General features: G+C 41.8%; 1 protein-coding gene and 1 pseudogene across 3 annotated transcripts in view; one reads left to right on the top strand and one right to left on the bottom strand.

Annotated features, from left to right (window-relative positions):
- The window catches only part of ARSB (arylsulfatase B), a 186247-nt gene that overhangs the window by 61789 nt on the left and 101720 nt on the right, over positions 1 to 22738 (top strand). For both annotated transcript variants that reach the window (XM_079916968.1, XM_079916967.1), the window contains exon 5: positions 20662 to 20905. In XM_079916968.1, the coding sequence (XP_079773094.1) occupies positions 20662 to 20905 (244 nt within the window). The remainder of the gene's footprint in view (positions 1 to 20661; positions 20906 to 22738) is intronic.
- LOC307183583 (large ribosomal subunit protein eL15-like) lies at positions 16393 to 17322 on the bottom strand (annotated as a pseudogene). Its single transcript has one exon. The product of its transcript is annotated as a large ribosomal subunit protein eL15-like (transcript).

Here is a 22738-nt window from a genome sequence, read left to right as displayed (position 1 = left end):
TCTTAGAAAGCCTATTCATATCTCTGCCTATTTGCATGCTGAAATTTCAGTCTTAAGTTTGTTCTATTATCATGATCTATTGTGACACAGGATACAATAGATGGAAAGTGACTGGTAAAACATTTATTTAATTTCTACTCTTGTATTTGTTTTTTTTTTAAATTGAATCTTCCAAATGGCATTCTTCTTCCTTTAGAACCTAGACAAGGATGATTTTTTTAAAAGTTATCCTCAAACAAATGAGATTGTTCCATAATAGACCCAGAGGTTGTCTATGTCCCTTGTCAGAGGGACATTTTTACTTAAGTCGAATGCTCTCTGGAAGAAGGTGTGAGCAGAAGCTAATACCATGAATTAGAGGATGAAGAAGAAGATAAGGGCATCTGGTCCTCAGTGAGGAATCTTTGACCCAGAAGCCTTTTGTGGTGGCAGAAGTAGACTTCCAGTCCCAGGCTCTACTCTTCCAATCCAGTATTCTCTGCACGAAACGTCACTGCCATCAGGACCGTGCCGTTTACCTAATTGGTTGAATTTTTGTCAAAAGCTTGATCCAAGTGAGGTTTTCTTGTTTGTTTTAATATATAAAGCGTTTGCAAGTTCTTTCAAGGGCAGCACATAGCTTTGTTTAACTCCCTCAAGCCCTCTCATCTCTGTCCAGCTGCACCAGGAAATTCAAGGTCTAGCCAGAGGCCCCCGAAGAGTTAAAAAAAAAGACAACCCGCCTGCAGAGTAGAAGAAACTGATGTCAAAAACATATGTTCCTCTGCGGGGCCTCGCTGGATTCCTAAGTCTGGATAAAGCCAGTGTGTATGCATGCACGTCAAAAAGAAAAAAAAAACAGTCTTGGCCAGTGTCGTGGAGCAGTGAAGTGTTGTCCCTCGTCTGCAATTCCTCTTGAGTCCCTGCTGCATGGGAGCCCTGCCGGAGGGCTCCCGGGAGGCTGGTGGCCCTCACACTTGAGCCTTTAACTCAGAACGCCCCGCGAATCCCTTGTTTTCCTTGTGAGTGTTCCGGCTGAGCGGCCCGTACAGACCCTGCCCGTTTTCATTGGCTTCGGGGGTTGTTTTTGGAGTGGCTAACAGCTGTCTGCCAGGCTGTCTGAAACTGCCTTCCTGTGCTCTCTGCTGCTGCTCAACTTCACAGAACTATTGTTCCTGTTGAGCCTTTTTCTTAAAATCTTTCCCAGCTGTATCCTGATATGGTAAACCACTTAAATTAGCTCCAGATTGTTCTGTTTATTTTGTGTTAGATAAGCGACAAAATACAGTCCCGGCAGCCAGCCAGGAGGAGGGTGGAAGTGGGGGGATGGGGATGGAAGGACACTAGCAAAGTCTTTTACAAAAGGTAGAGTTCCCAGACAGAACCGTGAAAAGGCACAAATGTGATGCAGTCACGGGTCCTGCCATTTACATGTGATCCTGATGGGCTGGCCCAGTCATAACTTTGGATCTGAGCACACCTCAGTTCAGAAAAGAAAACCAAGACCCCAGCACTAAGTCACACAAGCAGGAAGCTAAATTTCTATTATTGGAAATAGATACAGTATCTCTGTCAGCCACAGGTCTGGTTGCCGGGCCAGCTGTCCACATACCATGCTTGATGCCCTGATGGTGACAGTGTCTCTTTTGTTTATTTATTTAATCATCCGTCGGTAGCTGATAGGCTCAAAACTGGCTGAAGTTCACCAGCCTCCCTATATGCTCAACAATTGAAAACATTCTCTGCTGTGCTGTAATTTAAAGCTAGAAACCCAAAGATGTTGAGTCACCAGCATAGGCATTTTCCACACAGCTGCAAGAGAAAATCCACAATGGACTTGGCCATCTGTGCAGCCGTTCTACCCGTGGCCTTTCCTCCTCTGTGGCTGTCTGCTCACAGGGGCTCTCCGTGCAAAGCCTTCCTGAATACTTCACAAAAAGTATTTTCAAATATAATAGATGCTGTCCTCGAATGAAGATACTGCCTTTGTGATTGTAGGAATAAACCCAAATAAAATATGAAGACTAAACTTCCGAATGTTTTAACTCAGCTGAAGCACACGAACAGTGCCAGCAACCAGCTGAGTTACAACCATTATTGAGAATTTTGTCTGTGGTAATTCAAGACTCCCCAGGAAAGATCCCATGACTCACTCCAGCATGACTGGGCCTCCAGTCCTCACTCTGAACCAAAGTCCTGGAAATGCTTTTTACCAAATTGAGGGAAGGGGAGGGAAGAACAGGGTCAGAAGTAATAAAATGCCCTGAGAAACTGCCTCTTAGTTTTCCTTTGGGCAAATAAACTCAATGCGTAATAAAAATGTACAAAACCAACTTTGGAAGAATAATTACCCCATCAAGCCCTCTCCCCCTTGGGTGGAATGTGCCTTTTCCTCTCCATCAAGGTCTGGCCCAAGGTTGAACGGCCTCCATGTCACCCTCTCTAATTCCCCAGTTTTCATCTCTCTACTTTCTCTATATCCTTTTAAAGATATCATCTCTCTACTTTCTCTATATCCTTTTAAAGTCTTCTATCTTTCACCTGGGCTGAGCTTCTCATGTCCCTTGAGAGCAGGGACCGTGTATTGACCCTCTGTTGTCTTTTCCCGCAGTGCTGACAGCAGTCATGGGCACTGAGCAGGTGCTCACTTAAGGCCTTTCAAATAATAGTTTTCTTTTTTATTCTTAACCTGGCATGAGGTGTCGTTCATTCTGTTTCTATGTAAATTCAGGCAAAGGTAAAAACAACAACAACAAAACAAAGACGAACAGCAGCAAAACCCAGGACCAGACATCACAAGTCCCATGGGCCTATTCTCATTAAAATCATGAGCGTACCCTACTGGTGCTGGGCAGGATGGACCGGCCACGTAAAGCCTGTCTCTCTCGTGGATTACAACTAAAAACTCTGGACAATACAGGAAACAACTGCCTGGGGCACCTAAAAAGTAAACAACAGCAAGCAAATGGTGAACAGGGCTGAAGTCAAAGCATCACCAATCCCCTACACCCGGGGTGAGTTTTGTGGACTTTGTTTTCACTCCTCCGTCTCTCGGCTTTGACCCAAGGGCTGATGGAATTATGGAACTATGAAGCAGGTGTTGGCAGCAGAATCTACAGGTGAAACCCCCTATTTCCGACCAGAGGTTTGGGAAAGGAGTCTTTTGCTAGAAAATATAGGGGAATTCACATTTTATTTGTTTCTTTTTTCTCTCTCTCTTTTCTCTCCTGACCCTGCCCCAAGGCCAGCCCCACTTGAGGATCTGCATTGCTTTTGTGGTAGTGGTTTGGGCTCCTAAAATGCAATAAGAAGGTTCTTTCTGACCACAGGACCAGGGAAAAGGGGCCCCTTTTGTCCAAAGAGAGTAAGAGGATCCTATTACTTTATCTCTCTCTCTCATTTTGCTACTTTGCTCCGAAAGACAACCTCAGTTGTGTTTTTAGGAGGCTAAAATCTGAGAGAAACCTGTCTTTCTGACCAGAGGAGCCAGGAAAAGGGAACGCTGGGGGCTGGAAAGTATAGGGGAATCTCAGAGAGGAAAGAGCTGGAGAAGAGGATCCCCTGATTCTGTGTGTAAACTGACATAAGTCCCAGGCTCAGCTCCAAGATGCGCAGGTGTCACACAGACCCAAAGAAGTAAAGCAAAGACTTCAGAACTCACCTGTGGTATAAGTCACTGCCCGAGTCCCACACTAAACCCTGGGTTGGACACACACTGGGTAAACCCAAATGTCATTGCAAAGACTTTAAAAACCAAACTGATATTAGGACCACTGTCCACAGACAAGACAGAACTTGTACTCTGAATCTAATTGGGTTAGTTATAACTATTCTCCATGAGATAAACTTGAACACTCTTGAAATGAATGGAAAAATAAAAATTCTCAAGAGAAATAGGAAGGGAAAAAAAGAACAAAATTGAAATTTTAGAACTGAAAAATACAGTACCTGAAATTAAAAATTCACTCTATGGGCCCAATAGCAGAATGAAGATGATAGAGGAAAGGGTCAGTGAACTTCAAGATAGATCAGTAGACATTACACAGTCTGAAAGACAGAGAGGAAAAAGATGAAAAGTTGAGCTGAGGGACCTATAGAACAATATCAAAAGGTTTAACATTTATGTCATTACAGTCCCAGAAGAAAAGGAAAAATATTGGTGCAGAAAAAAAGTACGTGAAGGGATAATGTATGAAAACTTCACAAATTTGGTGAAAGATACATGTATAGATTCAAGAAGCTCAGTAAAATCAGATCAACCCAAAGAAAACCACATCTACTTTGTAATCAAACTACTGAAAACCAAAGATGAAAAAACATCTTGAAAGCAGAAATTCTGATCATGGGGATTTACCCAAGAGGAATGAAAACATGTTTGTACAAAAACCTATGCCCCCATGTTTATAGCAGCTTTATCAATAATTGTTAAAAACTGGGAAAAAAACTCAAATGTCCTTCAACTAGTAAATAAATGAAACTGTGGTACATCTGTACGGTGGACTATTACTCAGCAATATAATGAACCATTATACATGCGCTAACTTGCATGAATCTCAAATGCATTATGCTGAGTGCAAGAACCAGACTCAAAAGGTTACACACTGTGTGATTCTTCCTATATGACATTCTGGAAAAGGAAAACTTTGAAGATGGAAAAAACATCAGTTGTTGTCAGGGGTTAAGGGTTGGGTGGAGGATTTGACTATAGAGGGGTAGCACAAGGGACTGATTCTGGGGTGATGGAGTTGTTCTGTATCTTGTGTTGACCTTAAAAGTTATTTTACCAGCAAAAATGAGTTTATTCAGGAATGGCGAAGAACTGCACATTCAAGACAAGCAAGATACAGCAAAAGATAGGCAAGTCCAATAAAGGAGAGGGATATTATTTTATAGAGAAAAAGGAAGAAGTTGGGAAGGGTTGTTTTGAATCAAAGTCCATTGGAGAAAAGTGAGAGTTCGAGGTGAATGTGGTTTTTCATTGGCTGAGTCGCTGAGGTGGTCGATTTCTTATAAGAGATACAATGTATGTCTTTTCCTGTTGAGGTCAGGTATGTGATGATTCTTTCCTGTTGGTGATTCTTCTGTTGGGGTCTGTAATTGACAGTTCTTCCTGAAATTGACGTTGAGTGGTACTGTGTGAGAACTTCCCCTTCTGGCCTTCAACTCCATTTTAGTGAGTCTTCCCTTTATTAATTTTCACATTCAATTGTGGTGCTAGATATATGACTTCATTTGTCAAAATTCATAGAACTACACACCAAAACAAGTGAATTTTACCATACACAAATCAGAAAATAAAAAATAAATCACTAGCACAGTATTTCATATCTGATAGGGTTAATATATCTTCATATGACTCATGAAGAATGGAAAGATTCATGTAATCTCTTATCTATTTTGAAGTCATTTTCCACTTGATTCCACATTTAAACTTGCAGGAAGCCAAAAATGGAATAAACAATGAAGCAGTCTCTTTGGGTACATACAAAAAGCTTTCCAAAAGAAAATTTTGGGTCTCACATGCCAGGCAGATGTTTTGTAGGGTCAGCTTACCACAAAAGGCCCTGATGAAAAACTGAGGTATAAAAAGTAGGGGTATGTAAGAGAAAGAGAGACACATTGATTCCAGAAAAGATCTACCATTTTTAAAAGAAGCCAAGTCAATTTGATGGATTGGTGAAAACAAGAACAAAGAATCTGCCATGTCCTGGAAGCTCTGGGTTTTGATAATTAGGGTGGTGTTGAGAATGCACTGTCTAAAAGACTCACATCTGTTGTACTGAGGTATAACCTTGCCTGTGCTCTGAAATATACATGGAGTGGGCAGGCTTGGACTGTTTCCGTGAAGCAGATCGTATACATTTTAGTGACAACAGGAAGAGTTTTCCTGAATGTAGGGTTTCTTCCTTAACCCACCTCTCATCCAAAGGGCAAAAAATGTAGAATGGATGCTTAATTGCAGTGAGATCCCACCGGCTGACCAGAGCTGCACTTTACTCCACTGCTTATTCTGCCTTTGAAGTTACATTATCACTCTGTTTCATCTTATACCATTATGGGTCTTATCAATTTTAATACATAAATGTATTACCAAACCTGTTGATTTTAAGAACATTTGCCTACCTCCACGTCACAAAGATATTCTCTTACGCTTTTCTATAAAAGATTTATGGTTTTAGCATTTACATTTAGGTCTTTGGTCCATCTTTTTCTTCTCATACAGCTTTGTTTTGTTAAGATATAATTCACATCACCACCAAATTCATCCTTTGAAAGTGTACAATTCAGTGGTTTTTAGTATATTCACAGAGTTGTACAATCGTCATCATTATCTAATTTTTTTTATCACCCCCACAAAAAAAATCCTGTATCCATTAGCATTTTCCCCTTCCTCCCAGGCCTTGGAAGCCACTAATCTACTTTCTGTCTCTATAGATTTGCCTATTCTGGACATTTCATGTAAAGGGAAAAATACAGTATATGGCCTTTTTATCTGGCTTCTTTCATTAGCATAATGTTTTCAGGGTTCACCAATATTGTAGAATGTGTCAGTACTTCATTCTTTCTATTGTGGTCCTTTTTTTCCCTGTATATTGCTGAAAATATATCACATCTTATCCATTCATAATTAACGGCATTGAGTGTTTCCACTTTTGGGGGCTGTTATGAATAATGCTGCTATGAACATTCATGCACAAGCTTTCATGTGGATATATGTTTTCATTTCTCTTGAATACACACCTAGGAGTGGGATTTCTGGGTTGCGTGGTACCTTTATGTTTAACTTCTTGAGGGACTGCTATTTCCAAAGCAGCTGTGCCATGTTACATTCCCACCAGCAGTGTATGAGGGTTCCAGTTTCTCCACATCCTCACCATCACTTGTCATAGGCTTTTTTATTATAGCCGTCCTAGTAAGTGTGAAGTGGTATCTCTTGTGGTTTTGATTTGCATCCCCTTGGACATTTTTTTTCATGTGCTTCTTGCCCATTGTATATCTTCTTTGGAGAAATATCTGTTCAAGTCCTTTGCTCATATGTTAATTTTTTTTTTACTATTGAGTTGAAATATGAGCCATCTTCAATTAATTTTTCTGTAAGTTGTGAAGTAGGGATTGGTCAAGGTTCTTTCTTCCCCCTCCCGTAGATATTCAGTTACTCTAGAATCACTTGTTGCAAAGACTTTTTCCTCGGCTGACTTATTTGGCACCTTTGCTAAATATCAAATAATCACTAACGGGTGGTTCTTTTATTAGGCTCCCTATTCTAGTACCAAGCTGTCTGGAGTACTGGAGCTTTATAGGAGGTCTTGGAAGTTGGGTAGTGTAATTCTCCCAGCATCATTCTTTTATATGAAAATTACTTGCAATCCTAGGATAAGCCTCGTTTGCTCATCATGATTGTGGTAGGCAGGGCAATGTTCCCTTCGCTTCCCCCAAAGATGTTCACGTCCTAAAGACCTGAACCTCTGAATATCTTATGTTATATGGCAAAGGGGAACTAAGGTTGAAGATTGAATTAAGGTTGCCAATCAGGTGACCTTAAGATGGGAATATTATCTGACTGGGCCAAATGGAATCACAAGTCTTTAAAAGTGGAAGAGAGGGGGCTTCCCTGGTGGCACAGTGGTTGAGAATCTGCCTGCCAATGTAGGGGACACGGGTTCGAGCTCTGGTCTGGGAAGATCCCACATGCCGCGGAGCAGCTGGGCCCGTGAGCCACAACTACTGAGCCTGCGCGTCTGGAGCCTGTGCTCCGCAACAAGAGAGGCCGCGATAGTGAGAGGCCCGCTCACCGTGATGAGGAGTGGCCCCCGCTCGCCGCAACTAGAGAAAGCCCTCGCACAGAAACGAAGACCCAACACAGCCAAAAGTTAATTAATTAATTAATTAATTTAGAAAAAGTGGAAGAGAGGGACAAAGAGGAGGTCAAAGTAATACCAAGTGAGAAGACTCAACTGCCATTGCTGACTTTGAGGATGGAGGAAGAGAGTGTTGAGCGAAGGAATTCTAGCAGCTTCTAGAAACTGGCTAAAAAGAGATCCTCCTCTCTTGCCTCTGAAAGGGAATGCAGCCCTCCCAACACTGTGATTTAGCCCAATGAGACTTGCCTTCAGACTTAAAACTATAAGATGATGAACTTGTGTTAAGTGGCTAAATTTGTAGTAATTTGTTATGGCAGCCATAGAAAACTAACACAATCACGTATTATCATTTTTATACATAGCTGGATTTGATTTACTGAAATTTTATTGAGGATTTTTGCACCTCTGTTCATTGTAGTTTTCTTTTTGTGTAGTGTCTTTGGCTATGGAATCAGTAATGCTGCCCTCGTAGAATGAGTTGGGAAGTTTAGGCTTCTCCCTGTTTTCTGGAAGATAAATTCTGATTTTTATTCTCGTGTTCATCCCTGCTCTCTTTCATTCTTCTGTACTTCTAGTGTGGAATGGCCTCCTTTAAGTCCAGTTGTATTCATATATAGTCCAGGCAATTATCTCACCACTTTGCTATATATTCTGTGCCTGCACGTTTTCATATGAAATACATGCTATTTTATTATCAGTTGCCATTTTTCCTTTATATTACATTTAAAGTTATTTTAAAAATTAGGTGTGCAAGTGTATGAATTCCATTACAGGGAGTCAAAAGAGCACGACAAAACATTTGTTATAACAGGGGAGTGTGAGGCTTGAAAGGCTTGAGAACCATGATATAGAAGCTTTTTTCCCCTATTTCAGAACTTTCCCAATTATTACAGGTGCTATTAGATAAAAAGCTAAAATCTGTGAATGAGCCTGCAGGCAGGTCACATATTACCACACCCACAATAAAAACCAAATAACCACAACAGTAAAAACACCTTCTATCTCACCTGCAGGGTAACTTAACACAACTATTCTAGCCACCAAACACAGGGTGTCCAGCCATAACACTCACACATATGCCTGGTAATCACAGGTTTCAATCCACGAAAGTAGACGTGCAAAAAAGTGTAACTTGCTCCCCCCCTCTCCCCCGCCTGCAGCTGAGCTCAGTCCTTCTGGGGTCCCAACTCTGACCTGGAATCATTTTCTCTCTTTTCCGTGTATAGGCTTAACTCTATGCCATGATAGTAAAAGTTTCTGTGTGCCTGCAGTTGTGACCTGAAAATGACAGGTGGAGGTGGTCACATTATAGTGATCTAGGTGGGCTCAGAGACATGAATATGGGCTATAAACCTTTTTCTAGGTCTAAGCTGTCCTTAACTATACCCCGAGCCTCTTACCGTCTTAATGATGTAAGGTTATCATTTTAATTTTTTCGTTATTGTGTTATGCTTCATACAGTGGTGTCCTTAATATACATCAGTGTGGATCACTTAACACTAGAAAAACAGGGAAATTCTTTATTTTGTTTTAAAACTAAAATTTATATTTTTTTCTTATAAAATGCATATCTTTTCTGCTCCTTCCTTCATTCTTAGGAGACCAACTCCAGCAGTCTGCACCTACCCAATCTGCTATGAAATTAGGAAGCCAGCCATCATACATATTATTAGAATTGTGTCTGAAACCAAATGGGCCCTGAGTTAGGATCTGATTGCAGGGACTTGGTGTTGCCTTTTGTGGTCACTCAGGGCATTTATTTTGATTCGTTTGGTTGTTTGGTCTTGTTTCTTAACCCCAGCTCATGGCTGATCAGGAGACGTTGCGTTTCCCACGTACCGGACCTCTCTCTCTCTCAGCGTCCTTTGGTCTCGCTAAAGTGCCTCCACTTACCTACTTGCCTCTCATTGGGCAAAAGGGACCCAGGCTTCCTGCCACACATTCTCTTCTCCTCCAGCTGCCTTCACTCCCAACAGCTAGCACACTCTTCCCCTGCCCTTGGGATGGCCAGGGTCACCTGGACTTCTCCTCCCTCTCACTGACCCCTTCATCCTGGTCAGAGGGGTACTGCCCACCTCACGTGGTCAGGAGGGCCAGGAGTCTGAGAACTCAGAGTTTGTTTCACTCTGCCTTTGGAACAGGTGTTATCTGCAGATCTAAAGGGAATCTTGTTCCTATACCTTTATTAAGTATGCATTCAATATTTGAAATTCTTTTAACAAACTTCTTAGTATTTAGGTATGTTGAATTTTTTTGGTTTGTTTCTGCCATTAAATGTTTCGCTCTTCTGTTCTTTTTTTTTCTTCTTCTTCCAGCTTTATTGAGATATAATTGACACACAACATTGTATAAGGTGTATGGCATAATGATTTGAATTACATACATCATGAAATGATTATCACAATTAAGTTTAGTGAACATCCATCATCTTGTATAGGTACAAAATAAAAGAAAAAGAAGAAAATATCTTTTTCCTTATGATGAGATCTCTTAGGATTTACTCTTCTGTTTTTCTTCAAAGAAGATTGTGCTAATCAGTGTTCTCATGACCTTTTTCTTGGTCTCTCCTGCCATAATTAGACAGTCACATACTAGTGAGATCCTTTAGCAGTTAACAAACTTCAGAGAAGAGCTTTGGGGAAACAAAACTGCCTGTCCACTCAGTTTGGTTTATTGATTTTTTCCAAGTAACCTAAAAGCAAATCTTGCTACTTATGAAGTAGAGATCCAGTAAAATGTTGTTTCTGCTTCAAGGGTAAATTCAGAACATTTAACTTGTGTTGTAGATTTGGAAACATAAAGACAAACTGAAGTAGTTGATGCTTGCCCAAACAGAATATGTGAGCTTTCTCTAGTATCATTCTCTCCGAAAAAATCATTGACCTCAATTCCCATCTTTCTCACCATACAAGTAGTCCGCTTACTATTTTGCAACCACAATCTTACTTGTTTCTACCTCTTGATGATATTTTCACTTCTCTCCTGCTGTCTTTGAACTTGCCAGACTCTAAAGCACTTCTGTGATACTTTTTACATCTATCACTTCTTGATCGGCATTAGTGACAGATAAATAGCTGTCTAGTAAAAAATTATCTGCCACCTTAAAGGGGTTTCAAGTCTGGAAGGGGAGCCAAGTAATTTGTGAGTAAACTATGATACTCCGTAAAGGTGCCAAAGCATTTTAGTTTGCCCTGAAATTCATAACTTTATTAGCTTTAAAAAAAAATGCATTCTTTCAAGATCGAACTTCAGGAAAAGCAAGGAGAGCTTTAGTTGTAAGAAAGGACTGAATAAACATTTGGTACTTTTCTTGACCCTAAATATTCCAAACAAAGGGCTTCTGTGCTACTTGTTAGGGGATCCAGAATGTGGAGATCAAAGCTAGCATTACCCTTGCCATCTAAGTGAGAGTGACTCATAACATTTTGTGCTTACAACTTTCATTTAAGGATCTCCAAGATCTGTGAGTACCTATGATTTAAACTTCAGAAAAAAGTTCAGTGATTTGCCTACCAATACGTAATAAATGAGGACACTGTTTTCCAGTTCCCAGTTCCATTTTCACTTTTCGAGACCAAATGTTTTCAATCTTTCAACAGACCTTTTGAGACTTTTCATCCTTAATAAGTTTTAAAGGAGAAGATAAAATCCCATTGATATCTCATCATTATAAACGATGACATGAGTCCCGTTAAAATGAGGAAATCTTTTACTACAACCCTGTGTAATTTTTTTTTTCTCTTTGACCCCCATTCCTTCCGGATTTTACCCTTCCCCTGCATCCATCTTTCTTTATCTTTAGCTCTTTCGGTGGCTGCATCATTTATTTGGCATCTGCCTGCCAATCCCATTCCACCAGAATCCCCCTTAATGCTAGCTCGGCAGGAACACTCCCCTTGCTGGTTCTTTTAATCAAGATGTAAAGTCTGATTGTGTCTGACTGGGAGTTGGGGGGGGTCAGAGCGTTGATCTGCCCTGAATGCTGCAAACCATTTAAAACCCCTACAAATATTCAGATGAATATCTGAATAAAGATTCCGTTTCTGAAATTTAATTTGAATGACAGGCTATGGCCATTGTACCTCTTTCTTTGATCATTGATATGCTTTATTTAAATTCATGGAAACAGAAAGGAATCGTAACAAAACCCCTCAACAATTCATCGTGTTTTTATGATGCTCAAGAAATTACATACAGAGAAGAGAATGCTCCTTGGAAGGGTCTATGCTTGAAATACCTTCTTACAAAAAGCATGGCACTTTGGAGTATAGTTATAAAACCTAAATCTAGCATCTATTTAGTAAATACCCAGCTAGGAGCCTGCTCTGCTCTGCATACTTTGATGCTGCTGCTGGTGGTAGTTATCAGCGATGAAAATTGCTAGTATTTATTAAGCAATACTTCTGTGCCAGGCTCTGTGTTAAGATGGGTATTGTTATTATCCTCATTTTTCAAATGGGGAAAACTTAGGCTCAGAGAGAGAGTGATTTGCCCAAACTCACAGCACTTAATCCCTATCCCTTGAGTACACGTCAATAAAATTACAAATGTGACTGTAGTAATGATAGGAAAAAATATATTAGTCATAAAACAGACAGCTTTTTGTTTATATCTAGTCATCGTTCAGCTCAAGTTTTCTTTAAGTTCAGAGTGGTTCTTAAGAGTACCGTTAATTTAGTATTTAATTAAGAAGCTTGTCACAGGGGCTTCCCTGGTGGCGCAGTGGTTGAGAGTCCGCCTGCCGATGCAGGGGACATGGGTTCGTGCCCCGGTCCGGGAAGATCCCACATGCCACGGAGCGGCTGGGCCCGTGAGCCATGGACGCTGAGCCTGCACGTCCGGAGCCTGTGCTCCACAGCGGGAGAGGCCACAACAGTGAGAGGCCCGCGTACCGCAAAAAAAAAAAAAAAAAGAAAGAAGCTTGACACAGAACACCCGCCATCTAATGTGTAATTGAATCAGGCCCTTGAGCCTCCTGCACCACGTGCCTGGGTTCTCCCCTCTCTGATGTTGGTTGGCTCTACCCCGTCATTCTGGTTACAGCTTCTCTGAGAGGCCTAGTCACCAGTTACCATGAGTAGAGAGATCCTACCTCTTTTTCTACTCACTGCATGTGAAAGGACCTTGTCTGTCTTATTTTCTGCCATTTTCTGCCATTTCCCCAAAGCTAGAGTGGTCCATGGGCCATGAAATCCAGAAAGATTTGTTACAGGGGTGAGTGAGGACTCTCTTCCCATCCAGGACCGTGCTTCCTCAAATGCTCTCCAACAACCCCTTTGACTTTGGGTAACTGATCCAGATTGGACAAACAATTCTGGTATTTGTGGGTTGGATTTGTTTAAATCCTCATGGGGTTCCAGGAGTGCCTCTTGCCAATATCCTGTAAAATAAGCAGCATCTGTGTGCAGAACAGCTTCCTAAAAGTTAAGGTCATGGGGTGGCTGGAGGAAAGCTCAGAAAACCCTCTGCAGTAATCAGAGTTAATTTTTAGTGTCTTCAGTCTCCATTTTTGGTGGCCTTTTCTCCATTCACTTATTTGTTCCCCCCTCTCCACCCTCAAATCTCGAGGCTTCCTCTTTGGCAGGTCTCTGCTAGATCTTGGGGAATGCAAAGAAGAATGAGACATTGTTCTTGTCCTGGAGAGCCAGAGTTCTCAGGGAAGACAAATCACGAATAACTGATTAACACCATACAGAGATAAGTGTGATAGAAAAGTATAAAGTGCAGGAGGACAGTGAAGAGACAGAGGTTGTCTGGGGGGAGTAAATTAAAAACAGCAGTGTGACATTATTAAGTCAAGCAGGAAAGATGGGGAGGGCATTTTAGGCAAAGGAGCCAACCTGTACCCAGGCAACGTCAGCATGTTGTATTCTAACAACAAGAAGTAAGTTCTCTGTGACTGAAGCACAGTGCATGCTTTGTGGGGAAGGGCAGGAGCTGATGCCCCAGAAGTAGTTTGGAGCCACATATGAAGGATTCCATGTGTTGGACTGAAGTTTGAACTTTTTCCTGATTGGGAAGCAGTTAGAGGTCTTTAAACACGCTTGTGGCCTGTTTGGTTTGGGCTTCACAAAGATGCCTCTGATAGCAACGTGAAACATTCTGTATGTTACCCCAGGAGTCCAGGTGAGACCCGTGCTGGACCCAAGGCAACGGGGCTGGAGAATGGGGAGGTGGATTGGAAATCCATTTTCATGATCAACTTGGCAGAAGTGAATGTGTTGAATGTAGAGCAAGAGGGAAAGAGAAGAACATCAGATTGTAAATTGAATGTCTCGGTAGATATGTTCTCTAGAACCTTTCATTAGGAGAAGATTGAATTTACCTAATCCTTTAGATGACTACTAAGACATACATTAACTCTCCAATTTGCTTTAAGTAAAAATTTAGTCTAAAAGAATCAACCATGAGTAGTAACAGGTCCTTTATTGGACAAAGAGTCTTCTTGGTCTCTGAAATCCTGTTGTCTGCTCATCTGTCACACTCCCGTGGGTGGCCTGTTCAGAGGGATGTCCAGGCCCTGGTGCAAGGCTGCTGGAGCCTTCCTTGCTTTTTTCTCCAGGATCCCCATGTCAGAGTGAGGAGCTGTCTTGGATAAGCCAGGGTTGAAGGATCCATGGAGGCAGCAAGGTGGAGATATACACTGATGGTTCAGGGCAGCCTTCTAAAGCCAAGCCACAACATGACCCTGTTTGGGGAGTAGTCCTAAAACCTAGTGCTGTTGTCGTGGTTCCATCTTAATTTTTATCAGCTGGATGCAAATGAGGCTTCACTGTCATATACTTAATGTGTTTGCTCGGGTCTTTGGCTAACCAGTGTTTTTCATGACGTTTTGACAGCTATTTTTGTTCAATAATGAATAATAAAGTGAGATTTACCATCTGTAGATGACATTTGTTTTATTTTGACATTTATTTTCTATACGGCAAAGATTTTATAATTAGGTTTTCCCCCTGCCAAAAACATTGCTGAAAAATGATTCCCCCCCAAAAAATGTTTCATAGCTTCCTTTACTAGTTGGAGTCATCTTATTTTTTTTCTTTTTTTTTTTTCGGAAACCAATTGAACTCGTATTGACACCAACTACATGACTCTCCTCAGTAGCCTTATGGGAATGGATAAAGTGGCTTGACCCAAGATAACACTGATTGGACTTAGCAATGTTACTTTTGAATAAAACCAACCCTATTTTCCCCCCTAAGATGGCTTAGAGTTCATAATGGTCACAAACGAATACTACAGATAAAACATTTAAAAATTTGATCCAAGCCTTTTCTATCCTCCCACACTTGAAAGGTACCTGATGAACACCAATTTCCCAATCGTAGCATCACTAGCTTACAAACCTTAGGGTTAAAAACTCCCTTCTCATTTACCTAGTGTTCAATTTCCATCAGTTTCGATATACAGTAGTGTAAATACCATGACTATTTTGCATGAAGTTAAGTATTCTACAGATCCCAGAGTCATAGGATTGAATCAGGAACTCCCACCTTTTATGTGAACTTCAGTGGTACCATGGAGGCCAAGGCAATTTAATTTAGGTTAACCAGGATTTGTTTCAATTTGTAAGAGAAACATCTTACAACAGGTTTTTTCAATTCTCTTAAAAAATGGTGGCATTCCTTTACTTTTCGCCTTTTGGAAGCAGCAGTTACATAAGTGGAATAGTAGATTAAGTCTAAAAATGTGGGCCCTAGTCAACTTTCATTATTTTTCTGCATATGACCATGATAAAGGATCACAACATCCTTCACATGTCCAAGGAAAACCCAATTTAAAGTTTGTCCTTGCCAAACTCCATGAAACAGCCACTTTAGAGTAAACCAGCAGAGCATTGCATCACCCCAGTAAAGCTGTAGATTTCATCACATGCACCAACAAATCTACATGGCTCCTTTCTGCACTCCTCTTTTACAGAATTTTACACCTATTGTACCAAATGGCATTTTTAAAAAATTTATTTTATCTTCTTGGCTGCATTGGGTCCTCATTGCTGCACGCGGGCTTTCTCTAGTTTCAGTGAGCGCGGGCTACTCCTCATTGCAGTGCGTGGGCTTCTCATTGCAGTGGCTTCTCTTGTTACAGAGCACCGGCTCTAGGCATGCAGGCTCAGTAGTTGTGGCATGCGGGCTCAGTAGTTGTGGCTTGCAGGCCTAGAGCGCAGGCTCAGTAGTTGTGGTGCACAGGCTTAGTTGCTCCGTGGCATATGGGATCTTCCTGGACCAGGGCTCGAACCCATGTCCCCTGCATTGGCAGGTGGATTCTTAACCACTGCACCACCAGGGAATCCCCCAAACAGCATTTTAAACACGGACATATCAACTCCCTAATAAAGCAAAAACAAAGGCATTTCCCTTATTAGAAACAAGATACACCATCACTTAAAGTCTTCAAATATTATTGAACTTTAACTTTCAGAATTTGACAATGCATTCAATGAACAATCTGCACACAACAATCTGTTTAACAGACATTAAAAAACACTTTCAAGCAGACATGGATGTCCTAAACTGTTTATTAGGTAAGAATTTTACAAACATTACTTATATTAGCGGTAGTGGTGGAGCTGGAGAGTATTGCTCCTTCTCCAGGCTGCGCAGCGAGAACCCCCCGATCGTGTCATGGAACTTGTGGCCCTTGCCAAGGCCGCGGCTCTTCCTGCCTGCAGACGTCAGCCCCCACATCTCCCTGTGCTTGTGGACTGGTTTGGTGATCCACTGGGTGTCAGGGTGTCTTCTGATAGCTTTATGGAATGGATCAATGAGGATAACCTCAAAAAATTAGTACGTAGAATCTCCACCAACACAGTAAGAATTCAGGACCCTCAGGGCTCCACAGTGGCGTCCAGCTCGCTCCTCGGCAACAGACTGAAGACTTCGAGCAAACGAGCTGGTTGACACCATGGTGGACAGGCGTGCTGTAGGTGATACCCTTAGAAACTGGGCATTTTTGGCCACCGCGGCTCACACGAATCCGACATATGGCATAACCTTGCTTGGCCTTGTAGCCCAGCCTGCGCACCTTGTTGGGCCGGGTGCGGCGGGGTGCCTGGAGCAGCGCCGAGAGCTGGCGGTACTGCGGCAGCACACCCTGAGCAAAAGTGCATCGCATCCGACTGCTTCCTCCTCCTCCATAGCTCCTGGAGGTACTTGTAAGCGCGCATCTCGGCTCACCTGATGGCTGCCGCCAGACAGAAAGGCGAGTCATCTTATTTTGATTTGGAAGTTTTTTCATAAGTCAGCCAGGAAATGCAACTTGAACATTTTCTCTTGAAAATTAATTCTTAACAAGAACAAAAATTAACTTTTGCCCAGAGGAAAATTAGGAGAGAAAATGAAAAGAAACGTGTTTGAAATGGTGGTGGTTTCATTGTCTTTTTTTGTTTTTGTTTTTTTTTTAACATCTTTATTGGAGTATAATTGCTTTACAATGGTGTGCTAGCTTGTGCTTTACAACAAAATGAATCAGTTATACATATACATATGTTCCCATATCTCTTCCCTCTTGCATCTCCCTCCCTCCCACCCTCCCTATCCCACCCCTCCAGGCGGTCACAAAGCACGGAGCTGATCTCCCTGTGCTATGCGGCTGATTCCCACTAGATATCTACCTTATGTTTGGTAGTGTATATATGTCCATGCCTCTCTCTCACTTTGTCACAGCTTACCCTTCCCCCTCCCCATATCCTCAAGTCCATTCTCTGGTAGGTCTGTGTCTTTATTCCTGTTTTACCCCTAAGTTCTTCATGACATTTTTTTTCTTAAATTCCATATATATGTGTTAGCATATGGTATTTGTCTCTCTCTTTTTGACTTATTTCACTCTGTATGACAGACTCTAGGTCTCCATTGTCTTTTTGAACTTTATGTCAGACTTAAGTGAACGATATTGGAAGCCCCCTTCTCTACCTTGTTTCAAATGAGCTGATTGTATTCTTGCTGTTACTCTGATCAGTTTTATGTCCAACTCCTTGAAATACCTGGGCAAATGCACTAGAACCAATGGACAGCACCCTATTTCTCAAAGGCCTAAGTGTGTGGATTTTTGCTGGTAAGTGGAGGCCGTCAGCCAGTGCCGCCTGGCCAGGTCCCTGGCAAAGCTGAATTGTCCTCTTCATGCAGTGGATTCTGCAGTTGGCTTTGTGACTGGGGAGCCCAAGAGGATGAGTTGCAGGTGTGTCAATTAACAGTGCTTTCTCCCTGGAGTGCTCTCAAAAAAATGATGGAGGAAGCCACATCGATAACAGACGATAGAATCGCTTATCCTTGCTAATGGGAAAAACATCACAGAAGCTAATGCAAAAACAGTCACACGCACTGCATCGGCACCTCCCAAATAAGATGTGGAAACACCTTCCACCTAGCAGCCGTGGCCAAGTTCTCGTTACAGCCCAGAGTATTTTCCTTCCTGAGTCATACCTCAAAGGCCTAAGATCAGACTCCAGACCCACCCCACGCTTCTCCCCATCACCTCCACTCTTGTTTCTACCATCTTCATCATCCACCATTTTTGTACTGAGCACTAACAAATAGGTGGAACTGAAAGAGACATTATCTAATATTTCAAAGGAGTGTTATCTATCAAAAATGGAGACAACAGGCATCTTCTACAAGCCCTGAGCCAGTATCATTTATAGCAATCCAGACAGCACAGGGAAATGATAGTGCTGTCTTAGCCATTCTTAACTTCACAGGTAGAGTGTAAACACTTCTTTCCAGTGTATTTTTGTATCACATGAACAGCACCTTCTTTTACGTTTTGATACAGTGGTTATTGGTGACGGATACTCAGTGGAGTGTGAGGAATTCCCTTTGTCTAAAGATGGTGCCCCCTGTTTTGAGCGTGCAGGTCTGCTCGTGTGAAATAGAATGTGTATTTAATAAACTGGCTTGGGTGACCATTTGCTTTGTCAAGAAGAGATGTGAGGTTTAAGAAAAGGTTCTTGTCTGATAGCAAATGATGAGATTGATTGTCACCCACCTGTGTTGAAGAACTGTTACCTTCCTCTAATGTAGCTCAAGACCCTTCCTTCTCCCCCTCATGAGGCACAGAGAAGAACTGAAGACCTGGTGTGTTAAGGGCTTGATCAGAAGCCTCCTTGACAGTAGAGCCTTGAATTTCTTACCCACCAGCAACAGAGGCTCCTCGTAAGGGAACTGTCATCACCTTGAGATAGCTCTCCTGCTGTATCATGGGAAGAGTGTAAACTTAGCTGAGATTGACCGTGCTTATGTTTTTCATAGAGAAGTAAAGTTTTATATAGATATAAAACTCACTCTATACCAGGGACCTCAGGAGCAGGGCACTCTGGGGGCAGGAGGAGCCTGGGAGTCACACAGACATTGTTTGAATCCTAGCTTTGCCACTTATTAGTTGTTTGGCATTTTCAAGTCTCTCATGACAAAATAGTTATAATACTAGACTATTTGTATTGTTATAAACATTAGCTACCATTTATTGAGAACTTAGATTGTGCCAGGTCCCCAGCCCCAAACCATTATTATAAATGATGTCACTTAATTCTCACCATAATACATGAATGAGGTAGGAATTATTATCTCTACATTAAAGATGAGAAACTGAGGCAGTGTATTGCCCTGGGTCACACACCTAGTGAGTGGCTGGCATCATGCTTCAATTCCAGGTCTCTTGGACTCCAGAGTCTGTGATAATGTGAAATTAAAAGGGTGCCTGGTGCAGAGTGGGTGCTTAACAAATACTGGTTCTTTTTCCTTCCATGAGCATCCTTTGGCTTTGATAGAGCTTGATTTCTGTGTTAGATTTCTTTATACATAATGTTCTATAGAGCACATCTGTCATACTGCCCTCCTGTGGTTCATTTGGATAACAGTGGCTTTTAGAAAACATTTAATCGGAGTGTACTGCACATGCAAATAAGTGATATTTAAAATGTATCTCTAAAGTCACCTAAGTGTATGAGTACTTTTGGAGATAATATGATTCTACAACCTCAGTATGTAAGAAATATGACTTTTTACTTTCTACAGTCCAACTTAATTTCTAACTCTGAGCCCCACCCAGCTGGTAAGATACTGAAGTCACTTTTGTATCTTCTCTGGCTTCCCCAGTGTCCTCCATTCCCTTGGCTGCCTTGGGAGAGAAACCTTCTCTTCCCTGGCATACAGTATACAATGAAGCTTTGTCCTGCCATCCTGTCAAGAAGGGAGGAATTTTTCTTGCAATTATTTTTTCCATCCAACTGTTCTGTGTACGGAGACATTTAACCCACTGGGGAAGTCTTGCAACTTTCACTCTTAAGAGTTCAGATCACCAGGGAGTCAAATGTTAATTCTGTTACCAGTTTAAATGTTAGAAAAATTTTCCAGGAAGAAAATAAAAAGGTTCGTTATCCCCACTAATCAGGAGCCTTAGGTTCCTAAGTGAAACTTATTCAGAGGTGTCTTTTCATGTACGGGGAGGGGCTCCACCTACCTGGGTTCACTCTCCTCTGTTACCCAAAGTTGCATGCATGCATTTGAATCCTAGTCATTGCTCAGCACAGGGCTCTATCCCAAGCAGTTCCCCTCAGGGGCCTCCCTTGTTTTTCAGTGGCCCTCTCCATGGAGGATTTAAAGGTCTAGTGTCAGACATGTGCCGTGCTGAGCCCTGGTTATGTCTGTGGGATGGAGGGTTGTGTTGGGTGGGAGGAGGGTAGCTGCTATGGGAGAGGGGAAAGAGGAATCTTCTTTCTTAGTTCCTAAGCACCATTTAATAATAACATGCATCCAAGTCTTCTGTTCTTAAATGTATCTAATAGTTAGCCTTGTCCTCATGCTATGACCTAATTGTGTTTCAGATAACGGTGGGCAGACATTGGCAGGGGGCAATAACTGGCCCCTTCGAGGAAGAAAGTGGAGCCTGTGGGAAGGAGGCGTGCGAGGGGTGGGCTTTGTGGCCGGCCCCTTGCTGAAACGGAGGGGCGTGAAGAACCGGGAGCTCATCCACATTTCCGACTGGCTGCCGACCCTGGTGAAGCTGGCGGGGGGCAGCACAGAGGGCACCAAGCCTCTGGATGGCTTCGATGTGTGGAAAACCATCAGGTACCTGCCCACCTGTCTCTTTTCCCTCCCAGGACAGAAGCTCTAAGAACAGCTTGACTTGATTGAGAAGGATCGCTTTTGCATGAATATGATAGTTCAGCTTTCAAATAGATGATTGCAAAAGAAGAAGAACTGCGTTTAGAAATACTGTAATTATATATGTATATATTTTTAAGTTCTGGATTTGAGATTGGGGGCCTGTGTTTTCTGTGAGGAGCAAGATAGTCCTCTGTGGCTCACCCTCCATGAGAGGTCTTTAAAGTGGAAGCTGTGCTAAGAAGTAGGATAGGGTATTGTTTGCTTCCTGCAGAGGGTCAGGGGACCTGCCCTGTTGCCTGCTAGGAGAATGGAGGACCAAGCAGGGGGAACAGCTGGAATTTGAGTGGGGGAGCAGCTGTATACCCTTATTACACAATAAGTACCTAATGAGCACCTACTATATACCAAGCTCTGTTCTAGGTGTGGAGGAACTAGGAATGAACAAGACAGGCACCATCCTGGCTCTCACGGAGCTTATATTCTAGCTGGGGAGTCGGGGGGCAGGGGGGTAGGAATAAACAAGTAAACCCATAAATAAGTAGATGACGTCCCATAATGATCTGCACTAGGAAGGCAGTAAAACAGTGTGTTGTGGTACCGAGAGCTGGCAGATGGGAAGGAGGTACACAGTCTGGGGAGCAGAACGCAGACTCAGCTTTGGAAATGGTGGCGGGGCCCTCCTGCTTAGCCACTGCCATGCCGAACAGCGGCCCCCAAAATGGGGAGGTGTACACACCTGCAAGGGTGCAGGAAGAAAACTTTAGAACTTGTATTTGTAGTTAATTTTATCTCATCTTTTTTTAAGTATATATTTTATAAGGTATATAATATATTAGTAGATTAGTACATATATCCAATTGATAAACAAATATAAATGTACATATACTGGAGGTATTGTTTCTACTGATGGAGTGACAATGTCTAGTGTAATAGATTTAAACCTCTGTTGGGTGTTACAGCAAGGGGTAGTGGCTGATTGACTGGTCCCCTAGTGACCAGGGGAAAATGACCTCCTCTGTTTACAGTTTGGATTTTCCCCTTAGATATAAGTGAAATTAAATAATTGAACTAGAGAATGGCCATTTTTATTTATTTATTATTTTTCTCTTGCTTTTTTGTTCAGAAAGCTTTTTTCTCAGCTTGAAATCTGCTAAACATTTATATTTTCTTCTAAGTGTTGTGGTTTGATTTTCTTCCATGTAATTCTTGAACTGTTGTGAAATGATATTTTGTTACGTGAGGTCAATATCTAAATCAGAGGAATGGGGTTTTTCTCAGATTTTTGAATCACAGAGCTCCTTGAGACTCTGAAAGCTTTGAGGTGACCAAAAAAAGTACCTAAGCATATGTACAATAGTTTAGATAGAATTTATTTTTATGATGTTAGATATTGATTACACATTCTTTTCTATGTACACATAGAAAAATATGACATTCTTTGAAACCCTCTGCCTCCCACTCATTTTTAATGCAAAAATTAATACCTACTTTATGATAAAAAGGAAATAAAAATTTCCAAGCAAAGCAAAACTTGAACTTCAGCTTATCGCCAACTTCCACCATGAAGGCTGTTGAAGTTTGACTTACAGATGCAGGAGAAAGTTTTGAGTGTTTTGATATGATAACATATGCGTCAGGCTTGCCATCCAATCAGTTTTGAGTTTTTTGTTTTGTTTCGTTTTGGGGGCAAAAAAAAAGAAGCACACTTGGCTTATTGTGGCTTATAAAAGCACACGTGAGCAAATGGAGCTATCGTGGCATACTTGGCCAAATGAGGGTAGGCTTGAGTTGAGA

This window comes from Stenella coeruleoalba (genome assembly GCF_951394435.1).
Source record: "Stenella coeruleoalba genome assembly, chromosome: 3".
NCBI lineage: Eukaryota > Metazoa > Chordata > Mammalia > Artiodactyla > Delphinidae > Stenella > Stenella coeruleoalba.
Note: the sequence above shows the minus strand (reverse complement) of the source record. Positions and strands in the feature narration are given on the sequence as shown.